The sequence below is a fragment of the Symphalangus syndactylus genome, chromosome 13 (assembly GCF_028878055.3).
Source record: "Symphalangus syndactylus isolate Jambi chromosome 13, NHGRI_mSymSyn1-v2.1_pri, whole genome shotgun sequence".
Classification (NCBI taxonomy): domain Eukaryota; kingdom Metazoa; phylum Chordata; class Mammalia; order Primates; family Hylobatidae; genus Symphalangus; species Symphalangus syndactylus.
In genome coordinates, this window is record NC_072435.2 from 90866767 (window position 1) to 90885534 (window position 18768).

Here is an 18768-nt window from a genome sequence, read left to right on the forward strand (position 1 = left end):
GCTCACTGTGTCCTTGAACTTCTGGGCTCAAGTGATCCTCTTGCCTCAGACTCCTGAGTAGATGGGATTACAGGGATAAGCCCAATGCCCAGCTAATTTTTTTTTGGTACAGAGTCAGAGACAGTCAGGTTGGTCTTGAACTACTAGCCTCAAGTGACCCTCCCACCTTGGCCAGGGTCTGTAGTTTAGGGCTGAGTTGAGTGAACTTTTTCTTTTTTCTTTTTTTTTTTTTTTTTGAGACGGAGTCTTGCTCTGTCCCCCAGGCTGGAGTGCAGTGGCGCGATCTCAGCTCACTGCAAGCTCCGCCTCCCGGGTTCACGCCATTCTCCTGCCTCAGCCTCCCGAGTAGCTGGGACTACAGGCGCCCGCCACTGCGCCTGGCTAATTTTTTGTATTTTTAGTAGAGACGGGGTTTCACCGTGTTAGCCAGGATGGTCTCGATCTCCTGACCTCGTGATCCGCCCGCCTCGGCCTCCCAAAGTGCTGGGATTACAGGCTTGAGCCACCGCGCCCGGCCTTTTTCTTTAAAGGGCATATAGTAAATATTTTAGGCCTTGAGTGTTACTTAGCTTTGCCATTGTAGCATGAAAACAGCTATAGACAGTACATAAATGAGTAGGCACATGTTGCAATAAAATTTTATTTATAAAACAGCAGGGGAGGCAAATGGCAATTCCTTGAAGGTATCACTTTTACACTTGTGTAATTTATACTCAGTGATCACTAAGTTGCAAACTGTATATTCGGTATTTAAGAATGTGTGAAAATTGTTTAGTTTTTTAAAAAAAATACCATTTTAAGGCAGTTAATGTTTTTCCTACTTACAGGGAGTCATGGATCTCATTCTCAGATACTGAATAAAAAATTCTGTCAGATAGGGTGGCTCACGCCTGTAATCCCAGCCACTCAGGAGGCTGAGACGGGGATCACTTCAGGGCAGGAATTCGAGATCAGCCTGGACAACATAACAAGACCCCATTTCTTTAAAGAAAAAGTTTTTAAAAATTAGCTGAATGTGGTGGTATGCATCTGTATACTCCCAGCTGCTTGGGAAGCTGAGGCAGGAAGAACCTAGGAGTTTGAGGATGTAGTGAGCTGTGATCACATCACTGCATCTGCCTGGGTAACAGAGTAAGACCCTGTCTCTTAAAAAAGAAATTCGTTAGCACTGGCAGTTTTAAAATGTGAGCCATGTCTTTCAAGGAAGAATACCTCTTATATTTATGTATACAATTAGAAAAACCCAGCACACGCATGTAATATGTGTTTTGAGGAAGTATATGCAGATTTCCAAGTCAGTTTCTTGGGTTAGTAGTTACCCTGTTGGCAAAATTAAATGCAAATTATTGTTGTGCTCTTTTGAAGTCTCTAAAGTATATATGACCTCAAGTGGAAGGATGACTTTTTCCTACCTGCTCTGATTCTAGGACTCTTCAGACTTTTCTGATTCTTTTATTATCTTTTTGTGTTGTCAGGGTATTAGTTCCTCTGAATATAAATGAAATCTCACATGATGGTTTTTTTCCCTCCCTTAGAGTCTTAAAAGTTTTAATTTCATTTGGGTTGGTTGCAAGTGTTTGGCTTTTTGTATTTCAGAAACTTTGTTGACATAAACTGAATATGTAATATATTTTTATTTGAACTGTCTTATTACTTAGTATAGTTGTCAGCTTTTATGCTTGTTCTGCTGTTTTATGACTAATAGTATGCTATGTCCACTCTAAAGGCGAACAGCTGCTTGGAGAACTACAAATGAAGAAAAGAAAGCATTAGATCAGGCAAGTGAAGAGATTTGGAATGATTTTCGAGAAGCTGCAGAAGCACATCGACAAGTTAGAAAATACGTAATGAGCTGGATCAAGCCTGGGATGACAATGATAGAAATCTGGTAAAACGAATACTTTTTTCGTAAGAACATGATAAAAAATGTTTTTTAAGTACTAACTCTCCAATTATAATGTTTGGCTTTCATTACCGCTTTGCTAAATCTTTAAGTAAAGGTTGTAGAAATGTCTTCTAGATTATTTTAGTGTCACTATGAGAAAACCATGAAGAGGAGTACACATTGGCACCTCAGCCACCCTTTTTTGTGCACATGTAGTCGTTACTGATATTATTTTCTATCTGGAAATCTGTTATTTTGCTATCTAACAATTCATACTAAGAAATAAGAAAGTATTGGAGCAATTGCCCAAATACAGAACATGATGATAATACAGTAACAAAACCAATTCAAGTAATTATTTCTCTAGTTTTTCCTTTTGATAAATGGTTAGTATAACATGTAATTCTCTGATTCCTACAATTTAAAAAATATACAACACGAACAAATAAGATCATCATTTCAATTGGTCTAAGTTAGACTCTTATTTTCTAGTAAGTTTATTTAAAAGTGGATTGTGTTTTCTCAGAGTTTCTAGCAGAATCAAATTCCTTGTCTTCTAAAGATAAGCTATTTTCATAGCATCAGAGAACTGTTATTTATTTATATTGAGAAAGTGCTCAGATCATTCCCAGAAAGTATTAAAGGTTTTTAGTAAACTTTCTGGATTTGATGAACTATATGGTATTAATATATAAAAGTAAGAATGTAAAAGTAAACAAGTTCCCTTTGCTTTTTTGTTTTAGTGAAAAGTTGGAAGACTGTTCCCGCAAGTTAATAAAAGAGAATGGATTAAATGCAGGCCTGGCATTTCCTACTGGATGTTCTCTCAATAATTGTGCTGCCCATTATACTCCCAATGCTGGTGACACAACAGTATTACAGTATGATGACATCTGTAAAATAGACTTTGGAACACATATAAGTGGTAAATTCTTGCAGAAAATTCCTACCCCAGCCTCCTGAAAAACTAGTTTTTGTCTCTTAAATGGAGTGATAAATACTGAACTCCCAAATTTTGTTCTTGCTTCCTCACTTCATTAGTAAAGGTGTGTTGAGGCAGATTTTAAAAAAAATTTTAGTGCACTTATAAGGAGAGAGAGGCAGTTGTGAGATTTACTTGAAAGCATACTACTAAGTGGAATAAAATGAAAACTGTTGGGTAGTTGAGGTTTATTACTCTTTGTATCAAGGCATGAAAGACATTATCCTACCTTTAGGTCATTGTTTCATACCTCTTTTATTCAAATAATAACATTTATTTAGAATATTTAAGTTTATCAGACTTTATATACATGTTTGCTTTTCTGAATTCTCTCCAAAACCTGATTAGGTAAGCACCTCGTTATCTTACTTACAAGTGAGAAAGCAAGCTTAGAATAAATACTTACCTAAGGTTTCACTACCTTGGAAAAGTAACAGTATATTCGGAGCCCTGTATACTCTGCCCTGCATTGCTATTTCTTATTTCCCTGGTCTTTTCTTGTATTTGTTTTGTTTCTGTTTATATGTTTGTATAACTGCCAGGGTGAGCACTGAACTGGTGCTGTCTTGGAGGAATATATACTAACCCTGTAATTCTTTCTATTCTGAATCCTTTATATACTTCTACATTTTGTCTCTGATTATGAATGATCTTTGGGTATTTGGAGTGCAGCCTTCATCTGAGCCTTCTATTTTTCTGTTAAACAAGCAAGATTAATAGATTAAATGCTGTAAAGTAGATAAATTGACTAGCTGATAAGTAAAATTAAAAGAAGAATTTTCTCTTTCAGGTAGGATTATTGACTGTGCTTTTACTGTTACTTTTAATCCCAAATATGATACGTTATTAAAAGCTGTAAAAGATGCTACTAACACTGGAATAAAGGTATGTGAACTGTAAGCACCATTTCATTCCAAGTATTTTGAGCACTTTAAGGTCTTTTAAACACTTAACAGCATTTAAGCACTTTTAAGGCCTATTTAAGGTCTTTGGGTAATTAAGACCAATAAAATTGATCCATTGCCTTTATGGTTTTAAGCGGGTAATTGTATGATTGTGTACCAAAGGTTGTTTTTGGTTTGTCTGTTTGTTTGTTTTTTTCCCTTGAACTTTGCTAAAATTTATTAAAACAGAGTTTGGATCTATTTTTGCCTGTCAGTTGGCAGTGGTTTTTTTGTGGTTCTTTTTTAGAACAATTTTAGGTTCATAGTAAAACTGAGCAGAAAGTACAGAGATTTCCCATATACCCACCCATCCCCAACTTCCTCCATTGTCAGCATCCCCACCACACAGGTTTATTTGTTAAAATCATTTGAACCAACATTGACCACATGACAATTATTCAAAGTTCATAGTTTACATTAGGGTTCATTCTTAGTAATATACATTCTAAGGGGTTTGACAAATATATAATGACACGCATCTACCATTATAGTATCATACAGAGTATTTTCATAGCCACCAAAATCCTCTGTGCTCAACTGATTCATCCCTCTCTGTCCACCAAGCTCTGGTACAGCCCAGCTTTTCCCCACCCACCCAATTTTTTTTTTTTTTTTGGCGGGGGGGGGAGGTGCAGTTAAAATAGACATTGCATAAAATTTACCACATTAACTTTTTTTTTTTTTTTTTTTTTTTTTGAGATGGAGTCTTACTCTGTTGCCCAGGCTGGAGTGCAGTGGCACGATCTTGACTCACTGCAACTTCTGCCTCCCGGGCTCAAGTGATACTCCTGCCTCACCCTCCCGAGTTGCTGGGATTAGAGGCACCCACCACCACTCCTGGCTAATTTTTGTATTTCTAGTAGAGATGGGGTTTCACCATGTTGGCCAGGCTGGTCTCAAACTCCTGACCTCAAGTGATCCACCCACCTTGGCCTCCCAAAGTGCTGAGATTACAGGCGTGAGCCGCTGCGCCCAGCCATTTTAAGTATGTTGTTCATTGGTATTAAGTACGTTCATAATATTGTGCAGCCGTTATCACCATTCATCTCTGTTTATTCTTCATATTGTAAAACTGAAACTCTATACTCATGAAACAGTAACTCCCAATTTCCTCTTCTCCCCCTATCCTGGCAACCACCATTCTACTATATATGGTTTTGACTGCTGTAAGTACCTCATATAGTATTTGTTATTTTGTGACTGGTTTATTTCACTTAGCACAATATACTCAAGGTTCACCTTTGTTGTAGCATATGTCAGAATTTACTTTCTTAAGGCTAAATAATCTATTGTGTGTATATACCACATTTTTGTTTATCCATTCGTCCACTGATGGACACTTGGATTGCTCCCATGTTTTAGCTATTGTGAATATTGCTGCTATGAGTATGGGTGTACAGATATCTCTTCAAGGTCTGTTTTCAATTCTTGGGTATATACCCAGAAGTGGATTTGGGAATCATCTGGTAATTATATCATTTTAAACTTTTTGAGTATCTTCTCTACCGCTTTCCATGGTGGCTGTACCATTTTCATTCCCACCAACAGTACGCAAGGAAGGGCTCCAATTTTTCCATTTCCTTGCCAACACATTATTTTCTAGGTAGTTTTTTTTTAATCTTTGGAGAAATGTCTATTCAAGTTTTTTGCCCATTTTTATTTATTTTTTAATTAAAAAAAAAAAAAAAAGGCCGGGCGCGGTGGCTCATGCCTGTAATCCCAGCACTTTGGGAGGCTGAGGCAGGTGGATTATGAAGTCAGGAGATTGAGACTATCCTGGCTAACATGGTGAAACCCTGTCTCTACTAAAAATACCACAAAAAAAAATTAGCCGGGCATGGTGGCGGGCACCTGTAGTCCCAGCTACTCGGGAGGCTGAGGCAGGAGAATGGCGTGAACCCGGGAGGTGGAGCTTGCAGTGAGCCGAGATCGCACCACTGCACTCCAGCCTGGGTGACAGAGCAAGACTCTGTCTCAGAAAAACAAAACAAAACAAAACAAAAAAAGTAGAGATTGGGGGTCTTGCTGTGTTGTTGCCCATGCTGATTGCTGATCTTGAATTCCTGGGCTCAAGCTACCCCCTCACCTTGGCCTCCCAAAGTGCTGGGATTACAGGCATAAGCCACCATGCCCAGCTCTTTGCCTATTTTTTAATTGAGTCGTTTGTTGTTGAGTTTTGGGAATTCTGTATAGATTCTGGATGTTAATCCTGTATCAGATATATTATTTGAGAATTTTTTTTTCTCATTTTGTGGGTTACCTTTTTACTCCGGATATTGTGTTTTGAAGCATAAAATGTTTTCATGAAGTCCAGTTTGTCAGTTTTTTCTTTTGTTGCCTGTGCCTTTGGTGTCATATCCAGTAAATCATTGCTAAATCTAATGTCATGAAGCTTTTACTCTGTTTCCTTTTAAGGTATTTATAGTTTCAGGTCTTCAACTTAGGTCTTTGATCCATTTTGAGTTAATTTTTTATATGGTGTTAAGTAAGGGTCCACATTCATTCTTTTGCATGTGAATGTCCAGTTTTCCCAGCACCATTTGTTAAGACTGTTCTTTTGCTTTTGAATGGTCTTGACACCCTTGTCAAAACTCATCTGGGCCAGGCACAGTGCCTCATGCCTATAATCTCAGCCCTTTTGGAGGCCAAGGTGGGAGAATCGTTTGAGCTCAGTAGTTAAAGTCTAGCCTGGGCAAGATAGCAAGACCCCATCTCTACCAAAAATTAAACAAATTAGCCAGGTGTGATGGTGCACCCTTGTGGTCCCAGCTACTCAGGAGGCTCTGGTGGGAGGATCACGTGAGCCTGGGGAGGTTGAAGCCTCAGTGAGGCAAGATTATGCCACTGCATTCTAGCCTGGGTGACAAAGCAAGACCCTGTCCAAAAAAAAAAAAAAAAAAAAAAAAATTCACTTGTCTTTGTAAGTGAGGGTTTATTTCTGGGCTCTTCATTTTATTTTATTGGTTTATATGTCTGTCTTTATGCCAATACCACACTGGATTTTTTTGGTTTGGTTTGGTTTTGGTTTTGAGACAGGGTCTTGCTCTGTCACCCAAGCTGGAGCGCAGTGGCGTGATCTTGGCTCGCTGCAGCCTGTACCTCCTGTGCTTAAGCAGTTCTTCTACTTCATCCTCATAAGTAGTTGGAACTACAGGCTCGTGCCACCATACCCATCAATTTTATTTGTTTTTTATAGAGACAAGTCTCACTGTGTTGCTCAGGTTGGTCTTGAACTCCTGACCTCAAGTAGTCCTCCTGCCTCAGCCTCCCAGAGTGCTGGGATTACAGGCATGAACTACTGCGCCTGATGTCCACATTGTTTTGATTATTGTAGCTTTGTTGTAAGTTTTGAAGTTGAGAAGTGTAAATTCTCCATCTTTGTTCTTTTTCAAAATTGTTTGGCTGTCTAGGATGTCTTGGGATTCCATATGAATTTAGGATTTTTTTTTTCCTGCAAAAACCACCAAATGGATTTTGATAGGGATTGTGTTGAATGTGTAGATGCCTTCAGAAGGTATTGACATTTTAACGACATTAAGTCTTCTAATTCATAGACATGAGATGTTGTGTTAGTCCATTTTCACGCTGCTATAAAGAAATACCTGAGACTGGGTAATTCATAAAGGAAAGAAGTTTAATTATCCACAGTTCCACATGACTGGGGAGGCCTCAGGAAACTTAGAATCAAGGCAGAAGACAAAGGGAAAGCAAAGACCTTCTTCACATGGCAGCAGGAGAGAGAACTGCAAGCAGGGGAAATGCTAGGCGCTTATAAAACTATCAGGTCTCGTGAGAACTTCCTATCATGAGAACAACATGGGGGAACCACCCCCGTGATCCTATCACCTCCCTGTCTCTGCACATGGGGATTACAATTCGAGAGGAGATTTGGGTGGGGACACAGAGTCAAACCTATCAGATGTGTTTCCATTTATGTCTTTAATTTATTTCAGCAACATTTTATAGTTTTCATTGTACATGTGTTTTAATGTGTTTCACCTTCTTGGGGTTAATTCCTAAGGTTTTTTTTTTCTTTTTTTAGTTATTGTTAATGGAATTGTTTTTGTAATTTCCTTTTCAGATTGTTCATTTTTAGTGTGTAGAAATGCAACTGATTTTTATGTTTTGACTTTGTATCCTGTACTTGGTTGAATTAATTTATTCTGACACTTCTTTTGTGTGGAATCTTTAGGGTTTTCCATAGGTAAGATCATATAATCTGTGAACAGAGATAGTTTTACTTCCATCCCAATTTAGATGCCTTTTTATTTTTCTTGCCTGATTGTTCTGATCTATGTTGAGTAAAAACGGCAAAAATGGATATACTTCATTGCCTTGTTTGTGATCTTAGAGGAAAGCTTTCCATCTTTGACCATTGAGTATGACGTTAGCTGTAGGTTTTTCCATAGATGGCTTTTATTACGTTGAGGTGGTTTACTTCTGTTCTTAATTTGTTGAGCCTTTCATCATGAAAGGGTGTTGAATTTTGTCATGCTTTTTCTGCATCAGTTCAGACAGTCATATGGTTATTTTTCTTCATTGTGTTAATGTGTATTAGATTGATCTGTTTTTCTTATGTTGAACCATCTTTGAATTTCAGGAATAAATCCCACTAAGTCATGGTGTGTATTCCTTTTAATATGCAGTTGAATTTGGTTTGCTAATATTTTGTTAAGGATTTTGCATCAGTATTCATAAGAATATTGGCCTGTAGTTTTCTTATAGTGTCTTTGCCTGGCTTTGGTATCAGAGTAATGCTGGTTTCATGTAATGACTTTGAAAGTATTCTCTTCAGGTTTTTAGAAAAGTTTGAGGAGGTATTAGTTCTTTAAATATTTGGTAGAATTAACCAGTGGAAGCCATCAGGTTCAAGGTTTTCCTTTGTAGGGATTTTTTTTTTTTTGAGACAGGTCTCCCTTGTTACCCAGGCTGGAATACAGTGGTATGAACACAGTTCACTGCAGCCTTGACCTACTGGGCTCAAGCAAACCTCCTGCCTCAGCTCCCAAGTAGCCAGGACCACAGGCGTGTACCACTACACCCAGCTAATTTAAAAAAATAAATAATATTTTAAGTTTTTTGTAGATACAGGGTCTTGCTATCTTGCCCAGGCTGGTCTGGAACTCCTGGTCACAAGCCATCCTGCCACTTTGGCTTCCCAAAGTGTTGAGATTACAGGCGTGAGCCACTGTGTCCAGCCTAATAATTCTTTTAAATGCATTAGTCTCTAGAATTATGTAAAAAATAGAATATGGAATTATAAACCAAAGTTATAATAATACTTTTAGAATTAAAGTAATTTTGGCCGGGCACAGTGGCTCATACCTGTAATCCCAGCACTTTGGGAGGCTGAGGCGGGTGGATCACGAGATCAAGAGATTGAGACCGTTCTGGCCAACGTAGTGAAACCCTGTCTCTACTAAAAGTACAAAAATTAGCTGGGCATAGCGGTGCGTGCCTGTAGTCCCAGCTACTCAGGAGGCTGAGGCAGGAGAATGGCTTGAACCCAGGAGATGGAGGTTGTAGTCAGCTGAGATTGCACCACTGCACTCCAGCCTGGTGACAGAGCAAGACTCCATCTCAAAAAAAAAAAAAAAAAAGTAAATATATTAGTTCCTTAAGTCATGTGGAAAACAATTAGTGAAATAGTGCTTGTTAGAATAATACTGGTTGTTACAATTGGCCATTTACTTTACTTTATTGAGATTTTTAAAAAATTCATATGGCTTCAAGTTACTGCATAGTATCCTTTGCAGGGCGTTTCTTGAGCACTTCTTGCAGGCCTGGTCTAGTAGTAATGAACTCCATCAGCTTTTATCTGGGAATTGTAATTTCCCCCTCACTTTTTTTTTAATACAGTTTTTTTTTGTTTTTTCCAAATTGAAACAAGGTTTTGCTCTGTTGCCCAGGCTGGAGCGCAGTGGTATGATAATTGCTCACTGCAGCCTCGACCTCCTGGGCTCAGGAAATCCTCCTACCTCAGTTCTCCAAGAAGCTGGGACTATAGGCGTGTGCCACAGTACCTTGCTAATTTTTAAAACTTTTTTGTAGAGATGGGGGTCTCACTTTGTTGGCCAGGCTGGTTTTGAACTCCTGGGTTCAAGTGATCCTCCCACTTTGGCCTTCCAGCGTGCTGGGATTACAGACATGAGCCACCACACCTAGCCTGATTTCTCACTTTTGAAGGACAGTTTTCCCAGATAGGATTCATGGGTGACAGTTTTTTTCTTTTAGTTAGCACTTTGAATATGTTGCACTGCTGCCTTCTAGCCTCCAAAGTTTCTAGTTTGAAATGTGCTTGAATTCTAATTGAGGATCCCTTTTATATAGTGAATCACTTCTTTCTTGTTGCTTTCAGGTTTCCTCCTTTGTCCTTTAGAAAGTTTGATTATCGTGTGTGTGTGTGTGTGTGTGTGTGTGGATTTCTTTGAGTTCATCTTTTTTGGAGTTCTTTGAACTTTTTGGATGTTACATTCTTGTATTTCATCAAATTTGGGGAGTTTCCAGCCATTACTTTTTCAAATATTGTTCACCTTTCTACTTCTGAAAATTTCCATAATGCATATATTGTTCTACTTGATATGCAGGTCTCTGAGGTTCTGTTCACTTTAATCTTTTTTATTCTTAGACTTGGTGATTTCCCTTGTCCTTATCTTCAGGTTTGCTGGTTCTTTTTTTTGCCTGCTCAAATACTTTTGAATTATTCTTGTGAATTTTTCATTTCAGTCACTGTACTTTTCAGCTCCAGAAATTTTTTTTTCTTTTAGGTTTTCTATATTTTGATATTTTCATTTTGTTCATACATTTTTTTTTTTGGCTCTCTCAGTATCTTCCTTTAATTTTTTAAGCATCTTTAGAAGAGTTGAAGCTTTTATCTAGTAGTAGATCTGCCATCAGGTTTTTTTTCAGGGATAGTTTCTGTCGATTTATTATTTTCCTTTGATGGGTGTTCTTATTTCCTTGTATGCCTTGTGACTTTGTGTTGAACACTGCCTATTTCAATGTAATATGATAATTCTGAAAATCAGATATTCCCCCTTCCCTAGCATTTCTTTTAGATTTTTTGTGTTGGTTTTTTTGTTTTTGATTCTTGTAGCCAATCTCTGCCAAGGATCCACCTGAGGCGTAAACTTCAGGTTTTCTCAGTTCTTTCCCTGGGCATGTGCGCTCACTTTTACACTTTTCTCATACATGCAGTTGTTTTTGAGTGACCTAGTCTTTAATATCTGGGCCCCGAAGGGGGGAGAAAAAGAAAAATGAGTGTGGGCTGGAGGCCATGCTGAGTGTGAGGGAGTGGAGGGGAAAGGGGTGCTCACCATTTAAATCCGCTGAAAGTCACTTCAGCGACAGGGGTGTGTAAGGGCTGAGGTTTGCAACTATGAGGGGAGATGCGACAACAGTGGCCACTTCTATATCTGCACCTGTGTGACCAGAAGCAGCAACCAGGGATCAAAGCACAGATCCCTGATGTTTTTTTCTGTTTTTGTTTTTGTTTTTTTTGAGACGGAGTCTCGCTCTGTCGCCCAGGCTGGAGTGCAGTGGCGCAATCTCGGCTCACTGCAAGCTCCGCCTCCCGGGTTCACGCCATTCTCCTGCCTCAGCCTCTCCGAGTAGCTGGGACTACAGGTGCCCGCCACCACGCCCGGCTAATTTTTTGTATTTTTAGTAGAGACGGGGTTTCACCGTGGTCTCGATCTCCTGACCTCGTGATTCGCCCGCCTTGGCCTCCCAAAGTGCTGGGATTACAAGCGTGAGCCACCGCGCCCGGCCTGATCCCTGATGTTTAGGACGTAGACTGTTTTTCCCACTGTGATACCCCCAAGCTGTGTGCATGTTGCTCCAGGAACACGAGCCAACCACGAACTTATGGAACGGTATGTAGTAGTGCTGCTACTATGCTGAGAGCTAAAATGGATGGAAATTAACCACACTTGACCATCCCGTTTTTCCCCTGGAAGTTGCAAGGCTTCAGTAGACTCCAGAGTTCCCAAGTAGTTACATTAGATAGATTTTGTCAGTGCACTTGTCTATTTAGGGAGGCAGATTCCTGGTGCTTAATACTTCACTATCCTCCCATAATCCTCTGCAAAGTATTTTAAACAGGAAGTTACAATGTACAAAGCAGTTTTTCTGATTGTCCCTTATTTTTAAATGTTACAAAATTAAGTTGCTATGAAAATTTTGCACTTTGAATAATAAAGTATACGTTACTCTTTTTTTTAGTGTGCTGGAATTGATGTTCGTCTGTGTGATGTTGGTGAGGCCATCCAAGAAGTTATGGAGTCCTATGAAGTTGAAATAGATGGGAAGACATATCAAGGTATGTTCTTTTAAAATATATCTTATTTTGAAATTGATTTTACAAACTATTGTCGAGTGCTTTCTTTGGGTCAGCTGTTTCATGTTTCTATCTTGGGAATTCAAGGAAAGAAGATGGGAAATGACCTGCTTAGAGCATGGTAGGAGTACTGTTGTAACTGACTGGAAACTATTGCCAAGCCACTCTGTTAGCTCATAAGAAAACACCTGAGGAAATATCCTAGGGCAGCCAAAATGTGCAGCCAGTTTTCTGTGACTAGTCAAATCAGGGCTGAGAGAAGCCAGGTCTCTTGCCGTTGATGACTTCTCATTGTGATTTTTTTTGTTGTTGTTTTTTGTTTTGTTTGTTTTTTAAAGACAGGGTCTCACTCCGTCATCCAGGCTGGAGCACAGTGGTGCAACCACGGCTCACTGTAGTTTCAATCTCCCAGGCTTAAGCGATCCTCCCACCTTAGCCCTCCCGGGTAGTTGGGACTACAGGTGTGGGCCACCATGCCCGGCTGATTTTTAATTTTTTTGTAGAGACGAAGTCTCGCTGTGTTGCTCAGTCTGATTTTGAACTACTGAGCTCAAGTGATCCTCCCACCTCAGCCTCCCAAAGTGCAGGGATAAAACGTGTGAGCCACTGCTCCTAGCCTGTGGTTTTTTGGAATCACATTCAGAATTTGGAGGCCAGTTCCTTCTATCACTTTAATTCCCAAGTCCCTTTGCTTTCTCGTCTTTACCAGTGACTACCTCAGGTATATACTCCCAGAGTCCCCTATGCTTTCTGGTGCTGTATGTTAATCTCTGTCAGTCCAGTCCTCCTCCAGCTCCCAAGTCTGTCTGACCATCCCCCAGCCACCATCCTCCTCCCTCATCTGTGCTCATTATTCTTTGTGACCTTTCTCTAATAACTTCTTTATAGAATATTTTCTATATTTCCTTTAACAGAATTCTGTCTCTGTTTGTAGACTCTTGAGTGGAGGCTCTCATGTTGTCTTCTTGCCTCTTACTCAGTAAATTCACACCATTCAGCATTCTTTGCATTTCCCATTGCCCATTATGTGTTTCTACCAAGAGCAGAAGTGATTCTTCCTCTGGAACCTGACCGTGCCTTCTATATAGACAGTTGCCACCAACATAACAGTCCTCTTTCATGTCTAAATACTGAAATTTATTACCAGACCTATACTTTTTTTTTTTTTTTTGAGACAGAGTCTCTCTCTGTTGCTCAGGCTGGGGTGCAGTGGTGCAATCCCGGCTCACTGCAACCTTTGCCTCCTGGGTTCAAGCGATTCTGCCTCAGCCTCCTCATTAACTGGGATTACAGGCACCCGCCACCATGCCCGGCTAATTTTTTTTTTTTTTTTTTTTTTTTTGAGGTGGAGTCTTGCTCTGTCACCGAGGCTGGAGTGCAGTGGCACGATCTCGGCTCACTGCAACCTCCGCCTCCCAGTTTCAAGCCATTCAAGCCATTCTCCTACCTCAGCCTCCCGAGTAGCTGGGATTACAGATGTGTGCTACCACAGTTGGCTGCTTTTTGTATTTTTAGTAGAGACGGAGTTTTGCCATGTTGGCCAGGCTGGTCTCGAACTCCAGACCTCAGGTGATCTGCCCGCCTCGGCCTCCTGAAGTGCTGGGATTATAGGCATGAGCCACTGTGCCCAACCCTTTTATAGACAGTCTGCCAGACATGGTGGCTCACGCCTGTAATCCCAAAACTTTGGGAGGCCAAGGTGGGTGGGTAACCTGAGGTCAGGAGTTAGAGACCAGCCTGGCCAACACAGTAAAACCCCATCTCTACTAAATACAAAAAAAAATAGCCAGGCATGTTGGCACACACCTGTAATCTCAGCTACTCGGGAGGCTGAGGCAGGAGAATCGCTTGAAGCCAGGAGGCGGAGGTTGCAGTGAGTCAAGATTGCACCATTGCACTCCAGCCTGGGCGACAGAGTGAGACTTTGTCTGGGAAAAAAATAAAAAATAAAAGAGAGTCTTCCTCTGTTGTCCAGGCTGGAGTGCAGTGGCATGGTTGCATCCCAACCCCCTTGCTCAAGCACTCGGTGGAGTGCTCTCAGCTTCCTGAGTAGCTGGGACTACAGATGTACACTATCACACCTGGCTAATTTTTGTATTTTTAAAAAAATATTTCTTTTTATTTCTAATATATATGCTTTTTTTTTTTTTTTTTTTTTTTTGAGAGATGGAATCTCGCTCTATCGCCCAGGCTAGAGTACAGTGGCGCGATCTTGGTTCACGGCAACCTCCGCTTCCCCGGGTTCAAGCGATTCTTCTGCCTCAGCCTCTCAAGTAGCTGAGATTACAGGCATGCGCCACTACACCCAGCTAATTTATTTTTGTATTTTTAGTAGAGACGGAGTTTCACTATATTTGCCAGGATGGTCTCGATCTCTTGACCTCATGATCCACCCACCTCGGCTTCCCACAGTTTTGGGATTACAGGTGTGAGTCACCGTGCCCAGCCTATATATGTTTTTTGATATCAAAATATTCTTCCATTTCATTGTTCTTCAAGGTTTCATTTCCCTTCCTCCTGCCTGAACCCTGTGTCTGCAGCTTTAATTCTTCTCTCATCTATATCCTTAACTTCCTTATTATTTGATTTTCAGATATTCTCTTTAAGATCTCTAATCCTGTGAACAGAAGTGCAAAGCAGAATACTTATTTACTTATTTATTTATTTACTGAGACAGAGTCTTACTCGTTCTGTCACCCAGGCTGGAGAGCAGTGGTGCAGTCTTAGATCACTATAAGCTCAGCCTCCCGAGTAGTTGGGATTACAGGCGTGTGTCACCATGCTGGCTAATTTTTGGATTTTTTTTTTAGTGGAGACGGGGCTTCATCATGTTGGCCAAGCTGGTCTCGACCTTCTGACCTCAGGTGGTCTGCCCACCTTGGCCTCCTAAAGTGCTGGGATTACAGGCGTGAGCCACTGTGCCCGGCCCAGAATACTCTTGATGTTACTCACACTTAGGTAGGAGGTGTGGGATAATGAAGAAAACACACTTTGGGGTTCAGGCAGTTTTGACTTAGAGTCTTAGGTAAATCTATGACCTGAATACCCAAGTTTCTTGACTGTAATAGGGTTAATGGTGTCTAGTTTATTTTGAGAAATGTAAATTATGTGATAGTGCCTGGAATTTATTAAGTATCCAACAAATATTTGTCATTCTGTCCCCTTCTCACCCCAATTCTGGGATTAGTGCCACAAATGCAGTGCTTATTCAGGCTCTTCCAAATCGCTCTTCGCATCTCAGGAAATTACTTACCTGATGAGAAAAATAGCCAAACAAGCCTAACACTCTAACATTTTTTCCATGTTGCATAAAGAACATGGCAAAATGCCGGGATTGGCAAATGCCAGGATTTGCCCAGCTTCTCCCTATTCTTATGTTTTTATCTCTGTTCTTCAAGGAAGAAATATTCTTTCTTCGATACAGTATTTTCCTTTTAAAAATTTTTTTAAATTGTTAGCTTAAACACTGCTTTAAGGATCTTCTTTTCAGTGTTAATCCTCCTCCTTTGAGATACCACCTTATTACCCCTTTACATACTCAGCTAGTGTGAAAGCACATGTGGAGGAGAATAAAAATCATAGCATTAGATATCCTTCCATGATTCTCATACTTTTTTTTTTTTTTTTTTTTTTTTTGAGAGGGAGTTTTGCTCTTGTTTCCCAGGCTGGAGTATAATGGTGCGCAATCTTGGCTCGCTGCAACCTCCGCCTCCCAGGGTCAAGCAGTTCTCCTGCCTCAGCCTCCTGAGTAGCTGGGATTACAGGCATGTGCCACCACGCCCAGCTATTTTTTATTTATTTATTTATTTTTAATTTTTAGTAGATATGGTGTTTCTCCATGTTGGTCAGGCTGGTCTTGAACTCCCAGCCTTAGGTGATCCGCCTGCCTCGGCCTCCCAAAGTCTGGGATTACAGGCATGAGGCACTGCACCCAGCCGATTCACATATTCTACTTTTGGCTTTTACTTACTGTTAGAAATTTTTACAGTTTATTTTTACATTAAGACCTGGTTTAAATTTACTATGTTCCTTAGTAAGGGTAAACATACTTTTCTTTGTATCCTAGCCAAAGCCATAAGGAGAGCAGAAGATTTTTAAAGGCTAGAATTTAGAATATCTCATTTTCAGTGTGCTTTTCTTTGGGAAATGTTTTGTCCAGTTCTTTAAATAGCTTAGAACCAGTTTTAGGAGTTGCTGCTTCTATTAACACTTTATGAGCTCCCCAGAAGCAAGATTCTTATCCCAAAGGAAGCTGAGATTAAGAGCATAAATGCCAAGTTAATTTGAGGAATTTATGGGACTAGAACATGGGCCTTCTGATCTCTAGGTTCACTGCTACAAATGAACAGAATCTATTATTTCCAAATTCGTGACTCTTATGTCAACTTGGAGAACAAACTGTAGCAGTCTGCTTGGGGGACTACCTCTAGAATTAGTTATTTCTCTTTTTTGAGAATTTGCTGAAATTTTTGTAAATTCCAACGCTAGCCAACATATACCAATGTCTTCTCTTTTTCCTTTCATTTTCTCCTAATTCTACAACTTGTTTGGTATGTGGTCTGCCTTTCAAGGTATGGTAGGTGACAGTTTGACTTAATGTTTAGTCACTGCATAATAATTCCAGCCTGCAACCTTGGGATTTTTAATATCTACCCTTTTACCTCTTCCACTAAGCTAGTGCAGCATTTTAGGTTTCATTATTTCAGTACCCCTCTTTTGACCCCTGTTATTTTATTGATCAGGGTTCTTAGTTTAAGGCAACAATCCATTTTTAATAGTTTAAGCAGAGAGGATGTGGAAAAATCATGATACTAGGGAGATGAAGAAATGGACTCTAGGTTGAACTTTCCGGAACAAATCAAAAAACCACATAGCACAACTGGGCCATCAAAGGAGTACCTTAATCTCCTTTGATCAGGAAGCGATAGAATTAAAAAGTGATTGTTAACAAATTACTGGTCCCAGAATTAGCCTGTGCTGTTACAACCTGCATAAGTAAAAAATGAATTCCTCTGTACCTTCATTTTTCTGTGTAAATAACGTATTAGGTTGGTATGGCCAAGAAACTTTCTTTAAAAAAATTGATTGGCTTGTAAGGGTCAGTTTGCAAAGTTTGAATTTTAAAATAAGCTTGTTACTTGTCAACCTAAATAACAAACAGAGGCTCTCTAAAAGAAAATGATGTTTGGTAATAGAGCATTGCAGTGGGAATGCCATAGTAAACTTGTGCATATTCAGGGAGGTAAGGAAGACAGAGGTTTTTAAAGACGAAAATGAGGATGACATAATTGTTTTGAAATAATTATCCTTGGCTTCAAAGATTAATTAAACAAGAGTGACGCCAGTTGGAGGTTGGGCAGGCAGTTGTTGGGCAGATGTCCTTGCAGAAGTGTTTTTTTGTGTAAGGTTGCAGTGGGCTTTGTGCAAGGTTATGGTTTTCATAGTCATTTTCATTATCAGGCGTATAAGCATGAGAACCCTCTCTTCATGGCTTTCCCTAGCTCTGTTTGAGTCTGACAACTTTGACACGTTTATATAAGAAGGTTGTTGTGAAGAGCGAATTGATTTGTGTTTTTTGCTACCCCACTAAGTTTGTAACATACTTGTTCATTGTTTCAGACTACTTAATTCGGCTCTAGAAGAAAGGTAGCTCATACTGAGGATTCTAGAGCTATAGAGCTAAATTTTTTTAAGACCTCCCCCCCAACCTTTTTTTTTTTTTTTGAGACTTTGTGGCCCAGACTGGAGTACAGTGGTGCGATCTCATTTCACTGCAGTCTCTGCCTCCTGGGTTCAAGTGACTCCCCTGCCTCAGCCTCCCAAATAGCTGGGACTACAGGTGTGTGTCACCATGCCCAGCTAATTTTTGTATTTTTAGTAGAGATGGGGTTTCACTATGTTGGCCAGACTGGTCTTGAACTCCTAACCTCAAGTGATCCTCCTGCCTTGGCCTCCCAAAGTGTTGGGATTACAGGCGTGAGCCACTGCACCTGGCCGTTCTTAGCCCTTTAAAATTTGAAATATTAACACAAAATGCACAAAGCATAAAAACACAACTTCTCAATTGCAGAAGCTACGTAACCTCACTCCTCAAGATATTGAATATTGTCAGTATTCCAGAAGATGCTCAGTCTCATTTTCTTAGTCCGTTTTGTGCTGCTACAGCAGAATACCTGAGACTAGGTAATTTATAAAGAACAGAAATTGATTTCTCACAGTGTTGGAGGGTGGGAAGATTGAGGGACTGGCATCTGGTGAGGGTATTCTTGCTGCATCATCCCATGGCATTAGGCAGAAGAGCAATGAGAAGTTTGAGAGAGAGAGCAAGAAGCGGTCAAACTCTTCCTTTACAAGGAACCCACTCCTGAGATAATGGCATGAATTCATTGATGAGAGTGGTGCCTCCATGGCCCAAACTCCTCCCATTAGGTCCCACCTCCCAACACCATCACATTGGGGATGAAATTCCCAATACATTGTCTTTGGGGGATACATTCAAACCATAGCAGCAATACACTGCTTTCCAGTTACAGCAGCCTGCCTCTAGTGAGCCACCATCTTGGCTTGTGGGGTCAGTTTGCCAGGTCTTAGAGAAATAGTAATGATGTCTGAATTTTGA

General features: G+C 40.1%; 1 protein-coding gene across 6 annotated transcripts in view; it reads left to right on the top strand.

The window, feature by feature from the left end:
* METAP2 (methionyl aminopeptidase 2) overlaps positions 1-18768 on the top strand; it is a 110173-nt gene that overhangs the window by 87854 nt on the left and 3551 nt on the right. For all 6 annotated transcript variants that reach the window (XM_063614280.1, XM_055238761.2, XM_055238762.2 and 3 more), the window contains 4 exons: positions 1727-1888; positions 2629-2810; positions 3658-3752; positions 12035-12131. In XM_063614280.1, coding sequence (XP_063470350.1) covers positions 1727-1888; positions 2629-2810; positions 3658-3752; positions 12035-12131 — 536 coding nt within the window. The remainder of the gene's footprint in view (positions 1-1726; positions 1889-2628; positions 2811-3657; positions 3753-12034; positions 12132-18768) is intronic.